A 24,327-nucleotide genomic window follows, 5' to 3' on the forward strand; every position below is an offset into this window, starting at 1 on the left:
AAATATGTTACTGGTTCTCTGAATATCTACTGTAGTCTGTAGTACGTGGAAGTAAATCTAAAGAATTAATGAAAGTTTTATTTTCATGAATAAGCTTTGAAATATTTGAATAAGGGTCTTTGCTGAAAAGAGGCTTGGTTAGATAGTGCTGTTTGAATTTTAGCTAGCTTTAGAGCTCAATGCTTGAATTTAATATATGATTTACAAGGGAAGTTCATTTCGAAATCAGTTTGAGTTTAAATTTCCTTCCGTTCTTGCTTTGTTATAATATCACCATTAGTTTGTAATTGTACTTTTATTTCTCTTTTAATTAATTTAAAATAGGCATAGTTAGTAACTTAGTAAGTCACCATTCCTTAAAATTTGTAATTAATAAGTTTGTAGAATCGTTTATAAATGAATAATATATAAAAGTACATGTCATTTGCTTCAGATTAAAAATATTAAATATCATTCAGGTGTTATCACGGTTTTACCAGTTTTAGATGCTCGAACGTTCCAATTATGTATGTTCTACATTCTTTAATATAGATCTAATGCTAAAACATTAAGATAGCTGAATATTCACAATAATATGATGTTTATTTTATATCTCCCTTTTATCTCAGTTTTGTTACATGATATTAAATAACTCCATTATCTATAAAATGCTTCACTTATAAATCGATACCGTTTAGGGTGTAACGAATATCAAGATAGTATTAATTCCACATCATTCACAAACGTCACGTATCTAGTTGATATACTTTTAGTTTCGTCTTCGTCTCTTCGAAATATATGAATGTTACTACCTAATGATTGCATCGACGTTGTTGGATTGCATGATGTTTGCCTGTAATTATATCTCATTAAAAACCAAATCATTGTCTCAATAAAACAATTTTTCATCATTCTTGGTTATAACCTAAACTTCTGACCATGTCTCATGTCTCCTTCCTCGTTGCTTTAGTTCTTAATGCCTCTTTGAGATGATGTCAAGTGTAGAATACATCAAATCACATCACCCAATTAAGTGCTAATAATATGTTCTACTGTTTCATAAACCGATAGTTCCAATAAACCACAACTGTTTCTTGCGTGACAAGTGCTGTTCCGATAGAGCGCAGCGACGCAACTGCTTCCCGCGTAAAAAAACTTTGGTTGCTTAAGCGTTAGCCAAATACGGCTTTGGTTTTTAAAAACTCGATAAATAGTTTAGGCGAACCGGTGATTTGAACAGTTCCGACGTTCGCTAATTAGAAATCGATAAAGAAATTTACGAGTCTGACGGTAGTTTTTGTTTGTGCTGATTTTTTGCAAATGTGTTGTACAGTATGTCTGGTGTTAATCTGTTACGATTTTATCGGTACCTAATTGAAACTATGTTAAATGTATTTTGTAATATCACATTGCATAGTAATGTCATGTGGACGTGTAGAGATTTATCAAAATATTGATAAAACGATTGCTTTAACATACTTTTTGTGTCGAGGGTTAAAAACAGGTGTTATGTGGACGTCTGTGTCTTCAATATAAATGAATGGTTTTTTTTAATCGTAGGAAAAACTGCGTAGGTAGATACCTATTTTTAAAAATAAAACCATAGCTTAAATTATGTGATATTTTCCTACCTTGTGATCATATGCACTGGAGACCTACTTAGTGGTTAATATGAATAAATGATGTCCAGTGATGTCAACTTTAATTCAAATGAAATCAGCCAATTTACCCAGGTCTTTTCATTAGCTTATGTGACATACAAGTATACCTACTTAACTATGTATAAAAATAGCGTGCGTCGTTGTATCCGATCGATACAGGAATATGATTTGTGTTGTCTTGTCTGCGTATCGGATTAGAGCGTCGCGAAAAGGCAATAAGCGCGGTAATTAGCCCGCCCTTGATCTCCATTACGGTGACCTGTCGTGTGGCCTAGTTGTGTCGTGTGGCGGCGATACGCACCGCTTATAATGGGGATTGAATGGATTCGGTTTGGCATTAGCGGAGTGTCACGATGGACTGATCTAGCGATTAGTGTGTGATGACGTAGCAAAAGGAGAGACAGGTTATGCACCAACGATATTTTATATGAACTGGCGGCTGTTATAAGCCTCACTTCACTCTTTCGCTGTCATGCATACTGATTTGACATCTTGCTCGCTCGCTCGCATCGAGTCAGGCAATTACCTGACTTACCTATTGCAATTTAGGACTGCAACGTATCTATAATTTTTAAATTTTTAAAAAACATCTTGGTATGACGGGCAACGTCAACGCAGAGACGCTCAGAAGAAAACAATAGTTAATAGGAATATTCGCCAATTTTTGACGCAGTGTTGTCTAACTTCGTTATGAAGAGAACGAAAGTTACCTCGTGTGAAACAAAGTTCTTACACTTTCTTATACCTACTGTGTGCCAAATTTTCTCGTAACCCGCTTGCCTCTTTTGCTTCGTTGAACAACTGAGACACGTCCACATTTAATTTGCTTATTAGGATTAAATATTAATTTAAAAGTTTCTGTATTTGCGACAGTTGCTGACCTATTAATCTTTTTAGAATAAAAATTGTTGTAATTAACGTGAAATTTAATCAAAGGTTAATTTTTAATATTATACGAATTCATCAAAATGGGATGAAAGTTTCCATTCTTGATAGTTTACGTCTTATTAATAACTAGCTTCCGCCCGCGACTCCGTCCGCGCGGATGTCGGTCTTCGCGTGGATGGTTATTTCTCCATTTTGAGTACCTCTGTCAATAACATCTTATAAATATCTATTGGACCCAATTCCCAAATACGGCTAGGCCTATAATAATACGCAACGTGTGTTCGCGGTTCTACGGAACAACGTCTATGGATAAAACTGAAAAATTAAGATTAATTTTTTTCTACGTATTTTTCCAGGATAAAAAGTATCCTATTTTACGCCCAGGATAATAAGGTATAATTATACCAAGTTTCATCGAAATCGAACCGCTAGTTTTCACGTGATGCCTTCACATACAGACAGACAGACAAAAATTTTTTTAATCACTTATTTGGGTTTGGTATCGATCCAGTAACACCCCCTGCTATTTATTTTTTCAATATTTTCAATGTACAGAATTGACCCGTCTACAGATTTATTATATGTATAGATAAATCTAATCCCGCATCTCTTGCCGCAATAGATGTGGGCACAAAATAAAAGCGAATAGCGATTTCACAGTTACCAATTTATAGTAAAAAATAAGTGTTCTAATAGCAAGCTTTACACTGAATATCTGTTTTGGTGCTTTATATTCACGTACATACCTAATTCTTTAATATATAGGTAATTTATAATGCAAATTAGTATAATTTAGATTCTAAATATGCGATCGACCGTATAGATGCTAGTCACCGATGATAAGGCGAATGATTCGATTCGTTATTTTATATACCTGCTGGTTTCTAAAATCTACGTTCTATTATGATGACGCATTTATAAATATGTAATTGGTTGGAAGGTCAATATTACGCCAAGGCCGCTTGTCTGATATTAAACCTGTTCATGTGGCCACTGAGAAAATTCCTGAATTTGTTAGTTCCTTTAATTAGTATTTTTAATCGATCGCAACACGAAAAATGCGATTCGAACATAAATATATGTTCGAATCGCATTTTTCGACCTACACCATTATATTATAAGTTTATAACCCTGTCATATGAAAGATAAGCTCCTGTTACAAATGCTATACCAACCTAGCATTGTGTTATTTTTTTGAATACTGTACTATAAGTGAATAGATATCTTGTACTTAATAGGTAAGCTAAAATCTTTAAATACTTACCTCAAATGAAAGGTACGGATGGCAGATAAAGGATTAAGGAAGTCGCTGGAAGGATATGCTCTTCCTCTTTCCTTGTAATGCTCCTTCGTTAAAAAGCGGGCTCTGTTTTTTCGAATGTTAAAAGTTCGTACCAATTTGTGTTGAAGTTCACTAGACTACATTGTCCAATAGATAGTTGGATCATTTTGTTTGATAATTTAGAGATTTTCTTAGTATTCCGTTTTCCTTGTTAGATTTTTCTAGACTTGGCTAAATTTTAAATACTTCTACTCCTTTGAAGGCCAATTTGTATAGAATAGTATAGGCGGGGATACGATTTATTTTGAAAGACTTTGTGGCTTTATATGAGGTTCTTTTATCAAAAGGATCTTATTAACTATACAATGTTCATATAACAATTTGGGTATTAAGGTCTAAGATAATTTCGATAGACTGCATTTATATTCCAGGTAAACGTTTAATTTTTTACGTGGTACAATTTGAAGAGTCTAATATGTTTAAAAATGATCGTATTATATTAAATTTCATTTATTCTTTGTAACTATTAAAAAAAGCTTTGATTATGTCGTTTTAAATCTTCTTGTGTTGCGTAGTATTTTTTACATATTTTCATTTCATAAAGGGTTTTGCTTATATAGTAGTGGCACTTAACATGCATTAATATAAAACCTGCATATAACATTTAAACATGAACCTCCGAAGAAGCTTTTAAACGCGAACAGGTCAACAGCAATAAATCATTCGTTTTACGAGTTCCACTGAACGCATACAAACTCGACAATGTATAATAGATAGTTTATTTTGATTTGAACAATCTGAAACTTTATTATTCATGCACAGTTTTAGATATGAATTCATGTGTTTGCTAGTCGTATCAGAGACACGAGTTGAGAGAGATACAGGTTTCTTTGTTGTGATGATTTCGCTCTCGAAAATTAAATTATATGAAGTAGGTATTTTAAATTGTTTCTTTATCGCACCTGCTTAATAAATAATGCTGAATCATGTTTCAAGGTTTCATTAAAAACTAAACGATCGATTAATTTATCAGCACGGCGCGGCGGTGTGTACTCGAAAAAATACTTGAAAAACTCGTCACGCAAAATTTGTACAGTAATATGACACGGCACTAGATGTTTGTCCGTCTAAAAGCATATTGATTAGGCTAGAACAGTGGAAGTGGACGGTGTTCGTGCGGCGCTCGCCTGCCGCGCTGTCTGGCCGAGCCTGCCGCCTGGGCGTTGCCACAGTGTTTGCCGGAACGTCGTTGTACCAATCGCGCGTCCATTCCGTACCTACCGGCTATTACAATAATCGTTCAATGCAAAATTCTGACGGATTTTTATCGTGCTCTCGCAAGGAATGGGGAACGCCTTCTTGATTATGTTTTGACGCTACGCATTACAAGCGCGTGATCGGTGAACTTGAGGCGTTTATTATTATGCTATTACCGTGTCTTTGTATGTTTCAAAATTTGAATAGTAATAAAAATGTCATATTAAAGACTAAAGAATAGCTGCGATTATAATTTATGTGAACAATCATTTATCCAACTTTAAAGCAAATAGTCATCGTATGTAGGTGCGCCATTCGCATTTGTTTTTGTCTGCTCCTTCTCCGCATAGACGTCTAGTTTTAGTAGGCCGCAGAAGCCTGATAACCTACTTTTTGTCACAAAAATCGATCAGAGCTACAGGCACAGAAAGAGTTTGCACTGTAGCAGTGTAGTTTCAGATGAAATACTATGTCTAGATTTGAATCCCCGGAGGCCAATAGTTCATTATAACTTCAACGTTCATTGTTTTGTTGCATAGAAAATAAAGCTAAAAATAACCATGCATTCAAAGATATTTCTGGATTTTTTTTGTCCACGTTTATGATATACCTAGTACCTATATTATATATTTATTATTTTTTACTTTGAGAAGTGAAAGATATTCAATTTAATTTGAATTTATTTAATCTTATGCCTGTTTATTTATTACGTAAAATGTGAGTGAACTGAATTAAATGAAATAAATATTGTGTAAATTACGATTTTAAGCAATTATACCTGCGGTATGTAATGTCTTAATAGACCCGTTACATATTAATATAAATTAAATTCCTCGTTTAATATTTATTTGTCTCTCTTACTTTCTATTTACATTATTATGGAATCATATTATAAGAAAATTCACTGTTGATTCAAATTTAGTTTCATTTCGGATTAGTTTTAACAGATTTCTAATCCTATAGTTAATACGTCTTATTTAGAGATACATTGGTACCTTTTCAACGTGAACTTGTCACGAGTGAATCCCATCCAATCCCATCTCTATACAAGTGCAATCTATTACATTTGAAGTACGTAGGATGCTCGCGGGTCGTAAGATAGAAATCTAGCAATATATCTTAGGTATTGACATTAACTACGGGTCGTTCACTCGTATCGCCATCGGCGGCCGACTGCCATTCATAAAATAATAAGTTTATAATTGCACTGATAATGGCTAGCGATTGTTAATTGTAAGGCTTGGCGCAAACGGGCCACCGATCACAGCCACTGGTGGCCAGCGACAGCAACTTGAAACATTTTTGCATATATTTTGTCGCGGCCACTTTGTAGCGAGCGGTAGCCAACGGCCGGTCACCGGTGTCCGCGACAAAATATATGAAAATGCTATATAAAGTTGGTGGAAATTATTTATGATGAGTGGACCGTGATTTTTTTGATTCGGTGACATTAGAGCACTACCTCTCCGAGGTGTGCAAAATATGTCAAGTGGCTGTCGCTGGCCACCGGTGGCGGTGGTCGGTGGCCCGTTTGCGCCGAGCCTAAATGCATCTATACCCCGTTTGCAAATGATTTAACATCGCACAGTTCATTGATCGTGTGGTGTATAGTAACACGTAACTTGCATAATGAAATTATTATATGCTTTATAGATTGGGTGCAGCTTTTTTATTTGAGCGCTGTTTTGCGAAATTGCTATTGGATAACGCGATACGTAATTATTATGTCAATATTACAAAAGCTAATGTATTATTTGATTTAAAGATTAATAAAAAATAAGACTCACGTGATAATTAATACCTACAATGAGTGTCCCATCTAAAGAATCTTTATAAATAAATATAAAATAATTGAGTAATTTATTTAAATTGTTACATAGGTAGGTACTAGGTACGTTGAAAGTGGGTGTAGGTAGTGCAGTCTCAGACGAGATCTTAATCTATACTAACATTAATTAACTAATGTTGCTAATAATAATTAATTGATAATAGATACATATATATATTGTACCTTGTACCTACCTACTTGATTATACATTATGCATAATATTAGTTTCGATTCTTTGTTCATACTCAAAGTTTATTAGTTTGTAATGAACTAAAGAATATATGTAATAAATAATAAGGATATTATTTCTATTTTAACCAGTATCCTATAAATAACTATAATGTAAAACATTAAAAGGCGTTAAAGGAAAACGTCGTTTCAATTTGTCTGATAACAAATAATTAATAAACTAATCAGACAAGTATGTGAATGTTTTTGTTTTTTTTTTAAACAACTCCTGCAGTTATAGATGAAAAATTATATTAGAATAATAGATAGGTTCTATGAAAATCATAAGTCGTAAAATAAAATGAAATTCATGTAGGTAATTTCAATTATTGAAAACTACGTGTGGTACTCGGGGACTGCCGCGGTAAAGCTATTGCATGCTATGCCTTCAAGCCACACTTCCGCCCGTCGGAGTGGGGAGCGTGAGGTTTATTCGTTACGGAATTTCTCGATTCGGTTCCCGCGCTCAAGGCCCGCGAATCGCGATAGAAGCTATGCAATAGCACAGAATACATAATAGTAGCTAAACGCTAGCAATAGCTTAAAAATGACAAGTCTAATTTTCATCAAAATTACTAAACTGTTTTTATCTTCAATACGTATACATGTTGTAATAGCTTCAAAAGAGTAGAGATAGAACTATTCAGCGATATCGAGATTAAATGCAGTGTATCAGAAAATGCATTGTTATTTTTACAGCATCGCAGTTCAGATATATCATAGGATGTTTTATATAGGTATTAAAAATATAAGTTACATCGTGTATTTTTTATGACGTCAATATTAATAGTGTTTGATATTATATTTTTAATAAAGCAACATTTCAGGTATTACACATAAACGGAACTGAAAGAGGAGTTGGAACATATTTATTTCATTGATATTGATGATAAGTTCATTGACCTATTGTAGGTACAAAAATAATGGACTTATTAGACACTAGCTGTGCACTGCGGTTTTACCCGCAGTGTTCCACTCCTGTTGGTCTTAGTGATGATATTATATAGTCTTCCTCAATGAATGGGTTATCTTACACTGAACTAATTTTCAAATCAGACCAGTTGTTCCTGAGATTAGCGCGTTCAAACAAACAAACGAAATCTTCAGCTTTATAATATTAGTATTATTATTCAGCCATGGCTGTCCCACTGCTGGGCAAAGGCCTCTCTTCCCTTCATCCACGTTTTCCTATTGTGAGCAATTTTAGTCCATTCCTTGCAATGAGAGTCCAGTTCGTCGCGCCATCTGATTTTGGGCCTTCCACGCAGCCTTTTCCCATTGTCGGGGATCCACATAGTGGTGATTTTTGCCCACAACTCTTCGGACATTCGGCAAACATGTCCAGCCCAGTTCCATTTGAGCTCGGCAGCTTTATGGGCTACGTCGACAATCTGTGTTTTTGAGCGTAGCGTTTTATTTTGAATACGATCAGAAAGCTTTACGCCCAAAATGCTGCGCTCCATTGATCTTTGGCAAACCCCAAGTGCGGACTTTTGGCGATCAGTCAATGACCAAGTCTGTGCACCGTAGGTGAGGATGGGCAAGATGCACATGTCCATGAGCCTTCGTTTTAGTGAAAGAGGCAAGTCTCCTTTCATCAGCTCTTTCATCGACCAAAAGCTTCTCCAAGCGTTTTCAATGCGTTTGGCAACTTCTTGATCCTGCCTTGCTTGAAAAGAAACTATTTGGCCAAGGTAAGTATACTCATCGACATATGCAACCGACCCACCCTCGACAACGATGGTGGTTTTGGTGCTGTTAGTCATAAGCTTTGTTTTGGTCATGTTCATCTGAAGACCGACCCTGAGGCTTGCATCACTCAGGTCTTCGAGCATTGTTTGTAGCTCAGAGGCTGTGGAGGAAAAGAGAACAATATCATCAGCAAAGCGAAGGTTTGTTAATCGATGCTCACCGATTTTAAAACCTTTGTTCTGCCATCGAGCTGCCAAGCTTCTAAATACTTCTTCCAAGGTAGCATTGAAGAGTTTTGGAGATAATGGGTCACCTTGTTTGACTCCTTTTGTTATTCGGAAGGATGGGCCATTGCTATTAATTTTTACAGAAGCTGTACTGGTACTATAGATATTTTGTATAAGGTGGATGTATGTCGGTTCTATATTTTGTTCTTTGAGGGCTGTGAATATGGCATTGTGTTTCAGACTATCGAATGCTTTTGAATAATCAATGAAGGCCAGGTAAAGGGGGAGGTTGAATTCATGGCTTTTTTCTAAAATTTGGTTAATCGAATGAAGATGGTCTGTAGTGGAGAGTCCACCGCGAAATCCTGCTTGTTCTGGAGGCTGTTGTTTATCCAGATCTCGTGTGATGCGATTTCCAATGATTTTTATAAAGGCTTTATATAGGTATTAGTATAGATGGGAAATATTAATAAAACAAAAATAAGCTATAATAGTTATCGTTAATGAAACCTGTAATATTATATTGAGTGTATTCAATAAATGGAGAGCGGTTTATGAGCCTCTTACTCAGTCGCGTCTAGTCTTAGCCAGCTCAACCTAGATTTCGACGCACTTCACTAATTACTTCATTATATTTAGACTGCGTTTGAATATATCATGAAAAATCTAGTATTTGAAATGGTAGGTAATTGTTACTAAATTTTACCGTTTAAGTAATTATAATTTTTATATTTAGAACAAGTAAATAACTGCGTTAAAAACAACCGACTTCAAACTTGCACTTGCAACATTTACAAATACAGACAAAAATGCTCATAAAATAAAAACTACTGGGAAAATCCGAATAACATTTTTATGGGACCAATTCGACACCATCCCGCATCGAATTTTTTCTCCTTTCTTTTCCTTCTCCTTTTTTTTTTGAAGTCGGTTAAAAATAGGTAGGTACCTACCTATCTACCGTTTTCTGAACTTATTATAGGTACTTCTTATAAATAAATACCATAGTAGGTACTAAGTACCTATTGAAAGCCGTTCCATTGTGAAAAACCTGTTCGGTTTCCACAAAAAAAAACCTATTGGATTTTTGTGATTCAGTAATTTAATTACCTAAGTAAATAAGACTTCATCGTGTGCCTTCAACCTTTTTTCAATGAATATAAGAATGCTAGGAGTTTTGTAAAATTGGCCCGCTGTAAAACTTTGATATTTTGAGAGCTTACCGAGTGTTGGATTTTTCATCTAGATCCGAAAGTAGATTAGTTCCAAGTGGAATAAAACTTTCAATAATGGTGTGGGTATAAATAAATGTTATTGGATTTTATTTGATTTCAGCGTTCACTTTTGCTTGAACGCGATGGATATTGAACGAATTGTCTAATATTTGAGAAATCTCATGAGTAAATATTTAAATTGTTTTTCTTATAGTAGGTATACCTACCTATATCGTATTTGCATTCACCACCGTAAGTTTACTAAATGTAGGTTCATTAAAATATATATATTTGAATATGCAGAAATTTGATTTAATTTACAAAACAGTCACAATGGTTACGTAATTAAACTTAATTTAAACATCATGTTCCGTCAACAATAAACCAAGGCTTAAAATTTAAATAATAATTTTCTAATCATATTAAAGAACATAATGGGATTAGCTCGGATAAAAAGATAAAAATAAAAAAAAACGTGTTTACAAAATGATTGTTATTTTTTATTAATTCCCGTAACTTTAAAAAAAAAAACAACAAGTTGCACTGTGATAGGTAATTAAATTAAACTGCAAACTCTGTTACGGTTAATTAAGTTGTAGGGTTTCGATGTGACATAGATTATTGGAGACGCAGACGTGGTAAAGGACAAAAGCTATGCTTTATAAACTTTTTTTATAATAGTATTTTTTTCAGTCAGAGTAAGAGAACCTACCCTTCCTTAAAACTGGAATCTTGGTGGTAGACGTTTATACCATTAACAATTGATGTTGTTTGGTATATATCTGTCGTGGCCATATCGTAGATTTGCTCATTTCATGAAATGATTGATCATTTCACGAAATGGTCGCATTTCATGAAATGGCCAACATAGTTTGATCAGATCAAATACGACATGGGAACCTTCAAGCAAAGAGCCTACACCTTCCTAAAACACCAACTTCCACCTTAAAACCGGCAATGCGATCGCAGTGTTCCCAACGTTGTGGTCGTCATGGGCGGCGTCTATCACCTACCATCAAGTGTGTCGCTTGCCCTATTGCTAGGGTAGATCGTTAAATCGTCAACGTTTCTCGATTTGGTCATCCACATTTGGCCAGATCGTATAAAATATAGAGAGTCCATAAAATATTTAAAAAATTCAGAATATTTTAAGAATTAATGAAATGCTTTAAAATCATTTCACGAAATGATCGATCATATCATGAAATGAGCAAAATCTACGATATGGCCACGACATATCCACAATAGCATACAGCGTTAAGTTACAAGCAGTTATTTATTACGTAAAAAGTTAATGCGCTTTTCATGTCTGAATTGTCATATAATAATACAAACGGTAAGATTTATCCTTTAGGGAGGCGTGAACCAGATACAAATAAGTCACGATTTATATTCTTTCAAAAAGTTTTTAAATATTATGTGTCCATTGTCCATGTTTTGATTAATCAGTATTGTTGAAATTTCTGTGACTATACAATGACTATGACAATCATAATGCATAATATCATTACAAATAAGATTGGAAATTATCCATTTCAACATTAAACTACAAAATGGAACATCATTAAAACAATAAACATACAGTAATTTGCGAACAATCAAACCGAAATGGAAACTTATTAGGGTGCAAATTGTGCTAATTGATATTCCAAGTGAAATAATACGTGTGCAGTAAACATCTAACCAAATGTTGTTCTTGTTGCAGGTACCATGACAGTCTACAGCCAGCACTGTGAGTCGAATGACCGTAAAGTGACGCTCTTTGACGAATATTTGCCCATCACTAACTTTATTTTTTTAATAGCAAAGAAATATAAACAAGCCAATGTATATCAGAGTTAAAATAGTCTGGAAAGAAGAGCAAATTTCACTCGATTAATACTAATTGCTTTCCGTATTCATCTAAATAAAACGCGACAATCATTAAGAAACTATGCAAAAAAATCGCAGAGTATTGTCAAGAATTGTATAAACGTATTCATAGAGCTTTTATTTGTTCAGCAATCCGGATCTATTTTTGGCACCTGTTCGTAATTTTTTACTGCATTCAGGCGGTATCGTGATTCGTCAATAAGCGTCACTTTAGTTAACAATATTTTGACACAATTACGCTTTTAGCTCACGTACCAATTAAGGATTTTTCCAGGCATAGGCAGTTGTTTCAGTTCAAATGAAACGTACTTATTAGGTAGGATCTTACTAATACATAGTGTAGTTATGTGTATTGAGGTTGGATATTAATTAACTAGGTGTATTTATTTTTCCATTGCCATGGTGTTAGAGAATTCTATTGAATTTCCCGCCAAGGAGCAGCAGACAACCAACAGGGTCTGAAGTTCTACATTATGCGATGGCAAGGCTCACCATTCTAATAATACAATAACACACGTTTATAATTTTATAAACGACTTAATTAATTTAATACATAACAACAATTTATTTTCTTTGTTCATCAACTACTTCTTTTGTTGTTTTTTTCTTCTAATACTAAAGTACTAATAATAAATTATATATTTCGTTTTTACATTTTGCGCTCGTCTCGCCATCTAGCGGTAGCGAGCGTAAGCAAAAGGCAGACACAGTGATTCACTGAAGCTGTCATAGATGGCGTTAGTTGTTACAGACAAAACATATTTTCATGGCATTTAAAAATTATTATGAAACACAAAAAAAAACTGTGTAAACACTGCAATAGAATATGTAACTAACCATAATCATAACAATATAATATAATGGGCTTATATCTTGAATTTTATTCAAGAAACTTACAGATAGGTATAATTAAAAAAAAAAAAAAAAAAACAAGAATCCATTCGTTGAATACTATTGCTATTTGAAACAAAATAATTAAAAAAAAATAAACATTAAACATACAAGATTGATTCAAGTTTCTTTAAATTAAATGCAAAGTGGCTATAAGTATAGAAGACTTTTAGCAGTGTCTTCATCGGCCCGGATAGCTCAGTCGGTAGAGCATTGGACTTTTAATCCAAGGGTCCAGGGTTCAAGTCCCTGTTCGGGCGTTTTTTTTGTTTTTATTTTTCATTTATTGAAATAATTTTGAAATCATATAAATGTTTAACCCCTGGACTCTTGGGCTTGTTTAAAGAATTTTTTTTTTCTATCATATTATGACATTCATACTGTAATATTTTTATATTTTTTTCAATTATGATACGGAAGATAAATCTTAAATCAATTCAACATTATGTAATTCAAATACAACAGTTAAGAATATTTTTTAATTTTTATTCATCCCAATTTTAGAATTTGACCGAACCAAGTGATATTATGACAAAAAAGAAAAACACTAAGGTATCATAAAAGGCGGAAACATTTTTAATTTGAATTGTAAAATCTTCTTATAAATAATTGATTGTTTGTATTTTGTTTTATAATAGTTTACGTTTTACATTGTCCTGTTTTAAAGCTTACTTGTTTTCTAAATCTGTAATGATCTGTATAGCTGTATAATTTTATAAATTGTTCCGTAACAATTTTCGTGAACAGCGCCACCTAGTGTCGATAATAAACATCGCAAACACGACTTCATTCGTTCCAAACCATGCAACTTAATACTTCTCATATCCTCCAGATGGCGCTGTAATCAATGGATAAATTTGTGCTAGTGTCGCAATATTGCGCCAGTTTATCGATAGATGGCGTTAGTTGTTCGATTTGCAATCATTATTCTATTTTTCCATTGTAAAGACATTTCATAATAATATATATGCGTTTCATTTCGATATTATATATTATGTATGTATTCGTGAAAAACATGCATAATATTAGGTAGTTTGCAAGATAGCAAAATAAAAAGTGGGTCTCACAATAATTTCGTGTTTTATCCCGGACTTATCGCAAACTGTGCGTGCGTTTACGCAACGTTTTGATTGCTTCACATTTTTATCTGTATTACAGAATACAAAATGTTTGTGCTATTTTATAACAAGTTGGTGTGCTGTATACTGTGCCACTTTGATGTATCATGTAGATTATTAATTTAGATTGAAGAAAATTGTTATATAAATATGTAATTAAACTATTTAACGCACTTTGGAATTACCTGCGATATAAGCGGTTTCGTTTCCTCATAATTTACACATCTAAAATTTCTTGCTAGTAATAATAATAATGCTTAAAATGTATTATGAAGTAATTTACTTGAACTTTTCTACGATAATTTATGTTTAAAATATACAGAAAAAAATATAGGGGTTTTGTGCATACCTACATAAGAGCCCGCATACGATTTCTGCTTAGAAGCATGTGGGAGGTAATTGTTTAGCGATGTGTGGCGTGATGCTTCCACGAGGATGAGAGTTGCAAACAAAAATAACTGCTCTTCAAGTGCTTCTCGTTTACCACACAGTGCTGAAACCGGGAATATTAATTTATTGAGCGTTGATAATTTATATCTAGGGTTTAAAATCATAGATAGGTACTAATTAATATTTTACGGCTTCGATATCTATCATCTTAGCCAAACGTTTTCATATTATTGAAGATTAGTACGGCTCTTTTGGGATAACTACCTAATACATTTCATGTGGTGAAAATATATGCCTTGAAGAGAATAGGTACATAGAGATGTCCGTAACTTATCCAAACTCGGCGTATTTTGCAAGCAATAATCGAAAGCGAAATGCATATAGAATTTGGCCTCACATTCACACAATCACAAATTAATTCTACAAATTGGAGTCACAAAAGTGCCTAAAAGGGAATTATAGCCGTTGCAATTGCAGCGGCATAAGGCGGTGTACGAGAAATTAATTGTTACCTATTTAGCGTATACGGTGTAGTTGACCTCGCTTTCATCCCTTTATAAAGAGCGAGATATGCCTCTATGTGCTCGCGTGAATTATGGACTGTAATCAGTGACGTAGCTACTCAGAGGCAATAAATAGTAGAGGCAATACCCCAGAGCCCTAGAGACAAAACGGGCTCTAGCAGAAAGTCTCGATCGAACTGAACTTCGCACGTGTTTCCCATTTTGGGAATCAACATGGCAGGTTGCGGACATTGAGATAATATTACTTCGTATGGAGGAGACACCACGAACAAAATCTGTGCGCCATTTTTTTGCTCTAACTAAGTTTTAAAAATTATTATCTAGTTAGGTACTTACCGATGAAAGTAATTCCTTTGCACTTTTCCGTATTATTTGTATTATTTGTGCAATATCGTAACACACACGAAGGCATATTTGATGCGTTTCACTTTAAAACAAATAAAAAATGAGCGTGCAGTTACGCCATATGGCGTATGTTGAGCGGAACATAAGTGATGTAGGCGGTGTCGTCTCCATATGTGTATCTCAATGGTTGTGGACTTGTTTTTTTTCGTTGTTCTACGAGGGGCCCTATTTTGTTATTTGCCCCAGGTACCTTAGTTACCTGCGTACATCCCTGAACATAATAGTATGTACCAATTCACTATGCCATTGTAAAACTGTATCTACAAGGGTTTATAGTAAACAGCGGACAATTGTACGGCCGTGTTAGATTAGATCACTGTTAGATACTTCGAACAATATGTGCCCAGCAATTATGCTTTTGCATATCTTAATCGGTATCACAATAATGCGAGGTACTATGGAACGGTTTTACTGGAATAGTTTTACGTTTAAGTATGGGAACTACTATTTACAGAAAACACCCAGAATTTCGATTGATGTTTTTTTTATAATGCTTTAATAAATGAATTATGTTTAATTATGAATATAACATACACATCTAAAAATCCCTTTTGTTTAAATTCATGTATTTCGCCTGTTCTCGTATTCTTTATTATTTAACGAGACTAAAAATATTCATACAATTTATTAGGTAGTTAAATAATCAGGTATCGCCTTAATTAGACGATTTTATAGCGAGTGTTGAAGGATATATGAATCTCATTAAGATAATCACCGTTTAACATTTTTATCACACTATAAAATTTTACTTAACCACTTTCTAAATATTCTTTGTTGATTTTTTTTAGGCTGCATTTTTTACGCTGAAACTAATACGGTAATTAGAAAATGTAAGCGGTCAATAATAATTAATGTTTCATTTTTGTTTATTGTTGGAGGTTTTGTGTCTAATTAAACTATTATTTCAACAAAGATACATATAAGTTAATGTTGCGTACGACATGATATAATTCAACAAAATTAAAAAGCGTATTCATTTACCATTAATCGTGTAATTTTCAAAAGAATTCCAGTTAATTAATGATTGCAACGGACCGATACGAATAACGTAACATTGATATAATATATAATATATATGTGTGACTTATTACGCTAGGTGACCTGTTATATTTATCTTATAAAGTATTATTACAAAGCCTACCCGCTCAGCTGTCAATCTGCGCACGCGCGGCTGGCGACGGTTAGAGACCGTGTACACTGGTGATATTGTTTATACATAATTAATTATTGTAATACAAAACTATTCCGCATCAAACAAAATAACAATCACGGCGAAATTGATGTATGTAAAATAAATAAATGTATACGGGTCCAATTGATAACCTCCTCCTTTATTTGAATATATTTAGTATGAGAACAAATAAGTCTGGATATATTCTGTATTTCAGGGCTTTAATAACATATTTTTCTATTGAAAGTTGAAACATTGTGAATACAAAAATTCTTAAAACGAAAGCATGACAATTTCAAAGATCTTTCTTTGCACGTGCCTATAATTAAAAAGTTAGTAAATTAAATAACAATGATGAGACAGTATATTCAATATTTGTATTCTCTTGTGCAATTGTAATATATTATTTGTTAGAGCGCGATATATTCGTATGTCATTAGTCATTACAAATCTACCTTTCTATTACTCCATTAGGTGATTAGACAAATGGATGTTCCCATACACAGCTCAAACTTTGAAATTAATACACAGCTCAAGTGGATATTGGTTCTTATATGCGTTTTGATCCAGTTTGCGAAATATCGTCCACTTAGCATCGCAAACGCACGGTTGCGTGTCAAATACGAATTGCTGTGATTATTTTGATTGATACCGACCAGTAATATGCAATCATATTGTCCGTGGCTTGTGTAGAATTGTAGGTACCTACATAGGTAGCTAACTACATAAGTAGGTACTGTTGTAATGCGCGAATAGATTTTATCTGCGCGACGGGCGTGATTCAAATCAATCTGTAGAGACAAGTTGTGTTTCGTGACGCTTTTTTTAAAGTAGCGAGTAGAGTTTAATAGGTCTTTGCTTAGTCTTTGCCTGAAATTACGGCATAGACATGAATAGCTATGATGTGTATGCTTGCATCAGATTGGTAAATTTTGGTCTGATTAGATCATACCTTTTTAAAAAAGTCATATGGGGATAATTTATGGACGTATACTAGTTTTTTTTTTAATAAATACACAATTTTTTACCGAAAAAAATGACTTCGATTCCGTCTTTTTTTCGTAGTCGATAATTTTTAGTAAAAAATAAAAATGTTAATTAACCTGTTAAAATAACTCATAAGCTTTTGAAAATAATAAAACAGAATCCAAATCGACCCATAAACTTCGAAGATGTGTCAAAAAATAGAAAAACAAGTCTACAAACTCTACTTAAAAATTGAATAACATGAAAAATATTATACATAGACCCTCCCTTTTGAAGTTTATTTTCGATATTTTTTCATGAATGTTCAGAATATTACGGGCGGTCACATGCGCATGGGCGACATTGTATAAATATGACGGAATAATATAAGTAAAAACAACAAATTTTATTATTGTAGTGCCAATCATGTGTCATTCAAGTAATTTTACGAAGCAAAATAATATTATCTGGATGACGGATTCATGTAAACAACATTAATGCAGCGATGTTGAATTGACACGAATAATAAAAACTAAGGAAAATACCGCGTTTTGTTTGAATATATTAAACATAGAGTTATCTAACGTAAGATGAATATCAACCTGTTCTTAGAATCTCACGGTCATTTCTATGGAAACGTGTTTTGCATCTTAACAACGCGTCTTCACTTTTCAACCAACCGTTTGGAAAACGAGAGCCATTCAACAATCTGGAGAGGAGTTTGTTGAGATACTCGAATATTGTTTACATTTGAAAATACAGCAAAATTGAAATAATAAAAAGTCATTCTACAGCGGTAAAATAATGAAAAAAGCCTATTGTCAGTATCGAATAAAACCGTGCTAAACCGCAGTTACGGTGTCACAATGTTTTGTTGTTTTTACTTTTTATTTTTCTTTTGTGTTTTTGTTTCGACTCCATTATACAAAATATCCATAAAAGGAGTTGTGATAAACAAACGGCAGTTTAATACATAACATTGCAGTTGTTTATACGTTAGCATTGTACTGGTAATGGTATATCGATTTCTATACAATAACCGAGCCGACTTAAATCAATTATTACTGAATCGATTCCGCAAGTCACAACCTTTTCATATAAGGCACCTGTTTCCAGACTGGTGAAACGTAACATGCAATGTAACATTCTGCCTTTCATTGCATGTTCGCTGCTGGTGTGGACGCATAGCGCGCTCATAACGCGCATTCACTACGAACATCCCGCGTTCGTCTGTTTCCGCCATTCTGCCGCGAACATACACGTTTTTTTCGTGCGCGTCAAACCGGTAGATCACACGAAGCATGGAGTCCGAAGACCACGTTCTTGCTATGACGATTATCAGTACTTCATTATTAATAATACCAAACATAAATTAACCAACCAAAATATACCAAACAAAAATTCCACGCAGTCTCGTCCTCCATGTTCGTTGCGTTCTCAAACGACCGTCCACATTGGCTGCTCTGCGCACACTACGCGCCCCTTTGTGTTCGTCGAAAAACCGACAAATTTCGGATCGCTCCGCGCGCGGCTTGTAATGCTCGTAGCATGCGCGTGTAATGCACAATTCGCGCGCGCAAGACGTCCAAACTATGAGAAATTGTTACAAAGTGTGTTACCTTTCATGATACATTGCAGCAATGTGGACGGTGAATTCTTTCATTGCATGTTACATTGCATGTTACGTTTCACCAGTCTGGACCCGGCATAATACCTTTATATGCGCGATGACATCAGCGGGCCGCGTTAGCCCTTTGTATTCTGAAAATTATATAAAATGAATGGTTGCAATGAATTAATGGTATCGCCGCTTTAATTGGTCATTGCGAATGTGGAGCAAGAAATGAGTAATGTTATAGTATAGGCTAGAATATAAGCCGAACAATGGTGTTGCGTAAATGAGAACCCGTCGTCCTTCCTCCGTCTCGAGCGACCTTTTGCATTCAACCACCTCCCCGATACGGTGGTATAACACCACGTGATCGTGCGCAATGCATAATGCGATATAAATATTATGTACAATTATAATTGTCATGAACGAGGAAAAATAAATTATGTCATTGCGCCGATTAGTGAATGTTGATTTGACATAATTGTAAATTGTTATGTTTTGTTATGGTAGATAGGTATTCATTAAACAGTTATAGCGGTTTTTTTTATTTTTATTATTAAACGCATTGTAATAGTAGTGAGAATTGAAATGGAATTCATGGTAACAATTATTTGAAATGATTTTTAATATTTTTTTGATGTCATTCTGACTAGCAATTACAAAATTACAAGAAATGATTAATCCCGCTGTCCAGGTGTAGCTATTAATATCGTAATTTTAAACTGATGAGTAACCAATAAAAAACTAGAATAAAAATAATTATGTATGTATCGGAAACGATTGAACCTATGAGAAATCACTCTGTTAGATACATCCTTCGGTACTAATTAACATAACTTGTTTATAAGCACGTGTATAAGGTATCGTTTATATAGCCGACAACGTGACTGGGGTTGCTGAACTGTAAGTTGATTGGATATAGTTGAAAATATATATTTTATTCCCTACTAGCTTCCGCCCGCGACTCCGCCCGCGCGGAAAAATTAAGAAAAATTAAAACTTTTTTTCTACGTATTTTTCCGGGATAAAAAGTATTCTATCTTATGCCCAGGATAATTTTACTCCCTGAAAGTTGTATTTACGATACATAAAATACAACGAGTGTAATCATTTTGTACCGCTAGCTATTGCTAGCTGTTCCCCGCTGAAATCAACACTAGGACATTAGCTACTATTAAGTATTCTGTGTCTATAAGTTGATTAAGAAACGGCGTATTTTTTGACCCTAGGTTATGAGCAATTTTCTTTACGATTATCATCCAAATCGGTCTAGTGGTTTAGCCATAAAAGCGTAACAAACAGAGACCTTCGGGTTATTAATATGAGCATTGAAGAACAAACAAATAACAATATAAAACAAAAATCGAAAATATTTCCATTACAAACTTTTTGTACTGCCTCGATTCGATGGTGTGACCGTTGCTTAATTTATGCCAAATAAACAGATTGCGATCGTTCTTTGAGTTTTTTATTCGCTCCATAAAACCACTATATATCTAACGCGATAAGCTTATGATGTTATAAAGATATTCAAAACAAAGCTGGTGAGAAAAGTTTTACTGTATGTTGTGATAGAGTGTGCCGTGTGCGTGAGAGGATTTCATTAAGTTACCATTTCGTAAAATGGGGGCAATCTTATGTAATAGTCGTATTATTTATGAGCAATGTAAAGCAAAAGCGGGAATGTTGAATGATATCGTTTCTGGAAGGTTTTGAATTGAATATCTAATCTAGATACCTACTAGCTTTCCGCCCGCGGCTTCGCCCACGTTTTCAAAGAAAAACCCGCATAGTTCCCGTTCCCGAGGGATTTCCGGGATAAAACCTATCCTATCTCTCAAGTTGGATCGAACTGCACACGGTGTGCGAATTTTATTATAATCGGTTAAGTGGTTTAGGAGTCCATTGAGGACAAACATTGTGACACGATATTTATATATATTAAGAAGAAAGATATAAAACTCAAAGGTGACTGATATAGTGATCTATCAACGCACAGCCCAAACCACTGGACGTATCGGGCTGAAATTTGAAAACCAAGTAGATGTTAGGACATAGGCATCCGCTAAGAAAGGATTTCCCGGAATTCTTGCGGGAACGAGGAAAAACGGGGATGCACGTACAAAGTCGTGGGCGGAAGCTAGTGTTCTATACACGAACATTGTATAAAACTTCACCAATATTGGTAAAGATTGTTTTATCTTTGTTAACAGTTCGCTAGAGTCAATTAAACATTGATTTGCCCACCGTAGAGTAACTCGTTTTTCTGATTGCTCTACACATTTTTACCTAGTCCTCCGTCTTACAATATTTCGAAAGAATTTGTGATCATTGGTCATGCGATGAATTCCAGAGCACCACAGAACAGTAAGAACATAATAGAAGTGCTATAATGTCATAATTAGTATGAAAACCAGTGTCGCCAAACCCACACATTTAAACCGATAGTTATACAGTACACTACAAGTAAACTATGCCTTTGATTGGACAGCTTAATTTGAGTAAAAACCGACTAAGGTTATAAATTCAGCATTTCAATATGTACCCTAAATCACTATGTTACGGTTTATTTTAGTATAACATCCCTAGGTATATTAGCTGTTTTGTTTCTCTTTGCTCAGAAATTCCAAATTCGAAAACATTCAGCTACTCCACAACAGAGGGCGTTAATTTTCGATAGATATAACTTTGAACCTCAACACATAGAAATAAGGTTGAAATTTGTGTCACTCTAAATTAATGACATTAACTTGACATTAACCTGATGCTATGCTCTAAGGGATGTCAGCCTTGTTATCGATAATTCACAAATAAATATATTTTTGTGCATTTTTTTTCTTTCTATTATATGAGTATAGGATAATGTGTCACATTTTGGAGTATGTTTATTACTACTAAGTACGTCTTTTCATATTATTATATTTAAATAAAAAACGGAATAGAATAGTATAAATCTATATTTACAAAACAAACAGAAAATACGCATTATTTTAAATCTTGGAACTGCCGTAGGTTTGATGTATCGGTGGCCTTTGTTAGACTGCTTATTGCTGTTCGGCATCCAGTTAACTCGTCACGTTGCATTTATTATCCATTTCTCTTTTAAATTAGGCTCTTTCGAAAATCTATAAATAAATAGGACAAATGAAAGCTAAGGAAAAATAGAATAAAATTTAATATTTATAATGTTTGTCTTTTCTAAAGTATCGATACTGTCGATATGCGCCACATGCATCACTAATCCAACATTCGTTTGTTTATTGCAATAATATTCCAGAAAGTCTTGTTTGCTGTTCAATCTATATTAGTACTTATTTCTTATGGATTAAGGTTCATTTTGACTTAATATTTTTATAAATTTTTGACAAATATGACGAGCGAAGTTGTAACGTAAAATATATTTAAAATAAATTAAAATAAGACTTACCGATGGTATGAAATGCCTCGATTGCTGATATTATTTCGTCTGCTATCATTTTTCCACTCTAATACCGAACAACACGCTCTAAATAATGAATAAATATGGAAATAAGGTTTGACAGCTGACAACCGACTCGAATATTTTTCTGCGCACAACTGAGAGCGAGTTAGGTGATCTTACCTTACTAGTGACACGTGAGCCACGCCCACATCGCACTTCTATTATGTTCTTACTGTTCTGTGCAGAGCACGTATTACAGTAAACATATTTTTATTTTTTATTTTAAAATTTGTCTATGACCATAAATCTCTAGCGACATTGCCAAACACACTCGACACGGCAAATATTTGTCAATCGCGCGCTAAATCTGTTTATCTCGTGCGGCGAATATTTACGGGCCAAGATAAAGATTCTTGCTCCAATTAATTACAAGACGAAATGATCGCTTACCTGTTCGTTATGCCCTAGATAGCCAAGAGCCTAGATAGCTCACTTGTTTCATCTGACGCTCAATGAATGTGCGATTGTTCGACATGTTGCGTTTGTGGAACGCACCATGTGGATGGTCGCAACGGCGTGTTTATATATCATTTAACGTTCCATTAATTTGTACACATATTGATATGTATCATGTATGCGTGTACGTTTTGATGGAATTTGTATGTGAAAAGAAGGATATGTTTGGTCTATATCTAGCTTGGTCTAACAGCAATTACCCCGTTTATAAAGTTGTAGTGTATTTATAAATATCGTTCCCTGCTGAAATCTTACATGTTGCTACGTTCTCACAGCATCGCAGCGCTACTGCAGTTTTAACATCCGCCTCTGTTTATATAAAGTTGCTAAAATAAGACGTGACCTTTACATTTCAATAATCCTTTATGCACCTAACTATTCATTATTCAAGGCGAAGCATATCGTTTATATTTGCATCTGTCAAGATATTGATTAGGTGCATGTTCTCGAACATTCCACGACGCCATCAGAGGTCCTTGCACCGGCTGTATGATAACATATTATAGTGTGCAATTTTTTATTATAACTCCCCGAGTTTTATTTTAAAGCAATGATTTCATCGCTCGTTTCGAACGCTGACGTCATCGTACGATCCAAACAAACTCGCTATAACGATGTTTATAATACTTTCCATACTTATCAAAGGAAATTATTTGTTGACCATCTTTACCGGTTATAAAATGGTAATATGTGAATCTTTTATATTATTTTTACGACCGTAAAATCTTTATAGAATTAGCACTATATTTTAGAAGTGTAAACTGTAAAGCTTCTTTGTTTTTGGTGCCAATGTGCACATTTGTTTACGCAATCTACTGGTGTTTAAAATTAAGATATTTCTGTTGTTCCTCGAACTAGTTTCTCTATTTCCACACCCGTATGCAAGACGGCGGTGCTTCGTGTAATGTTCGATCGAAATGCTAATGAAATGGGGCTTAATTATTATTATCGATCGTAAATGGCAAGGAACCCACGGGATAAGCGAGCTATTCAAAAAACTGGTGCAATGCGGAACGTAAAATAACACGTTTAGCGTACACCCAAGTTATCGTTCGCTCGAGAAACGGCCGTCGACGTCACGCAATTCTGTTTATCGATTGACTAGTCGCGACCCACGACGTCGCCTGTGCCAGCTGCCAATGGTTTCCATGGAAACGTTGTAAACATCTGAATTGCTAGAAAAAT

General features: G+C 34.3%; 1 protein-coding gene and 1 non-coding gene across 4 annotated transcripts in view; both read left to right on the forward strand.

The window, feature by feature from the left end:
* The window catches only part of LOC123690872 (protein bunched, class 2/F/G isoform-like), a 142,632-nt gene that overhangs the window by 35,261 nt on the left and 83,044 nt on the right, over window positions 1-24,327 (forward strand). The window contains exon 2 of one of the 3 annotated variants that reach the window (XM_045634995.1): window positions 11,962-11,988. The exons of the other annotated variants lie outside the window; for them this stretch is intronic. Coding sequence (XP_045490951.1) covers window positions 11,962-11,988 — 27 coding nt within the window. The remainder of the gene's footprint in view (window positions 1-11,961; window positions 11,989-24,327) is intronic. 3 annotated transcript variants of the gene reach the window in all.
* Window positions 13,207-13,279, forward strand: Trnak-uuu. Its single transcript has one exon. It is a non-coding gene; the product is annotated as a tRNA-Lys (tRNA).

Source organism: Colias croceus, chromosome 1 (assembly GCF_905220415.1).
Source record: "Colias croceus chromosome 1, ilColCroc2.1".
In the NCBI taxonomy this organism is placed as follows: Eukaryota; Metazoa; Arthropoda; class Insecta; order Lepidoptera; family Pieridae; genus Colias; species Colias croceus.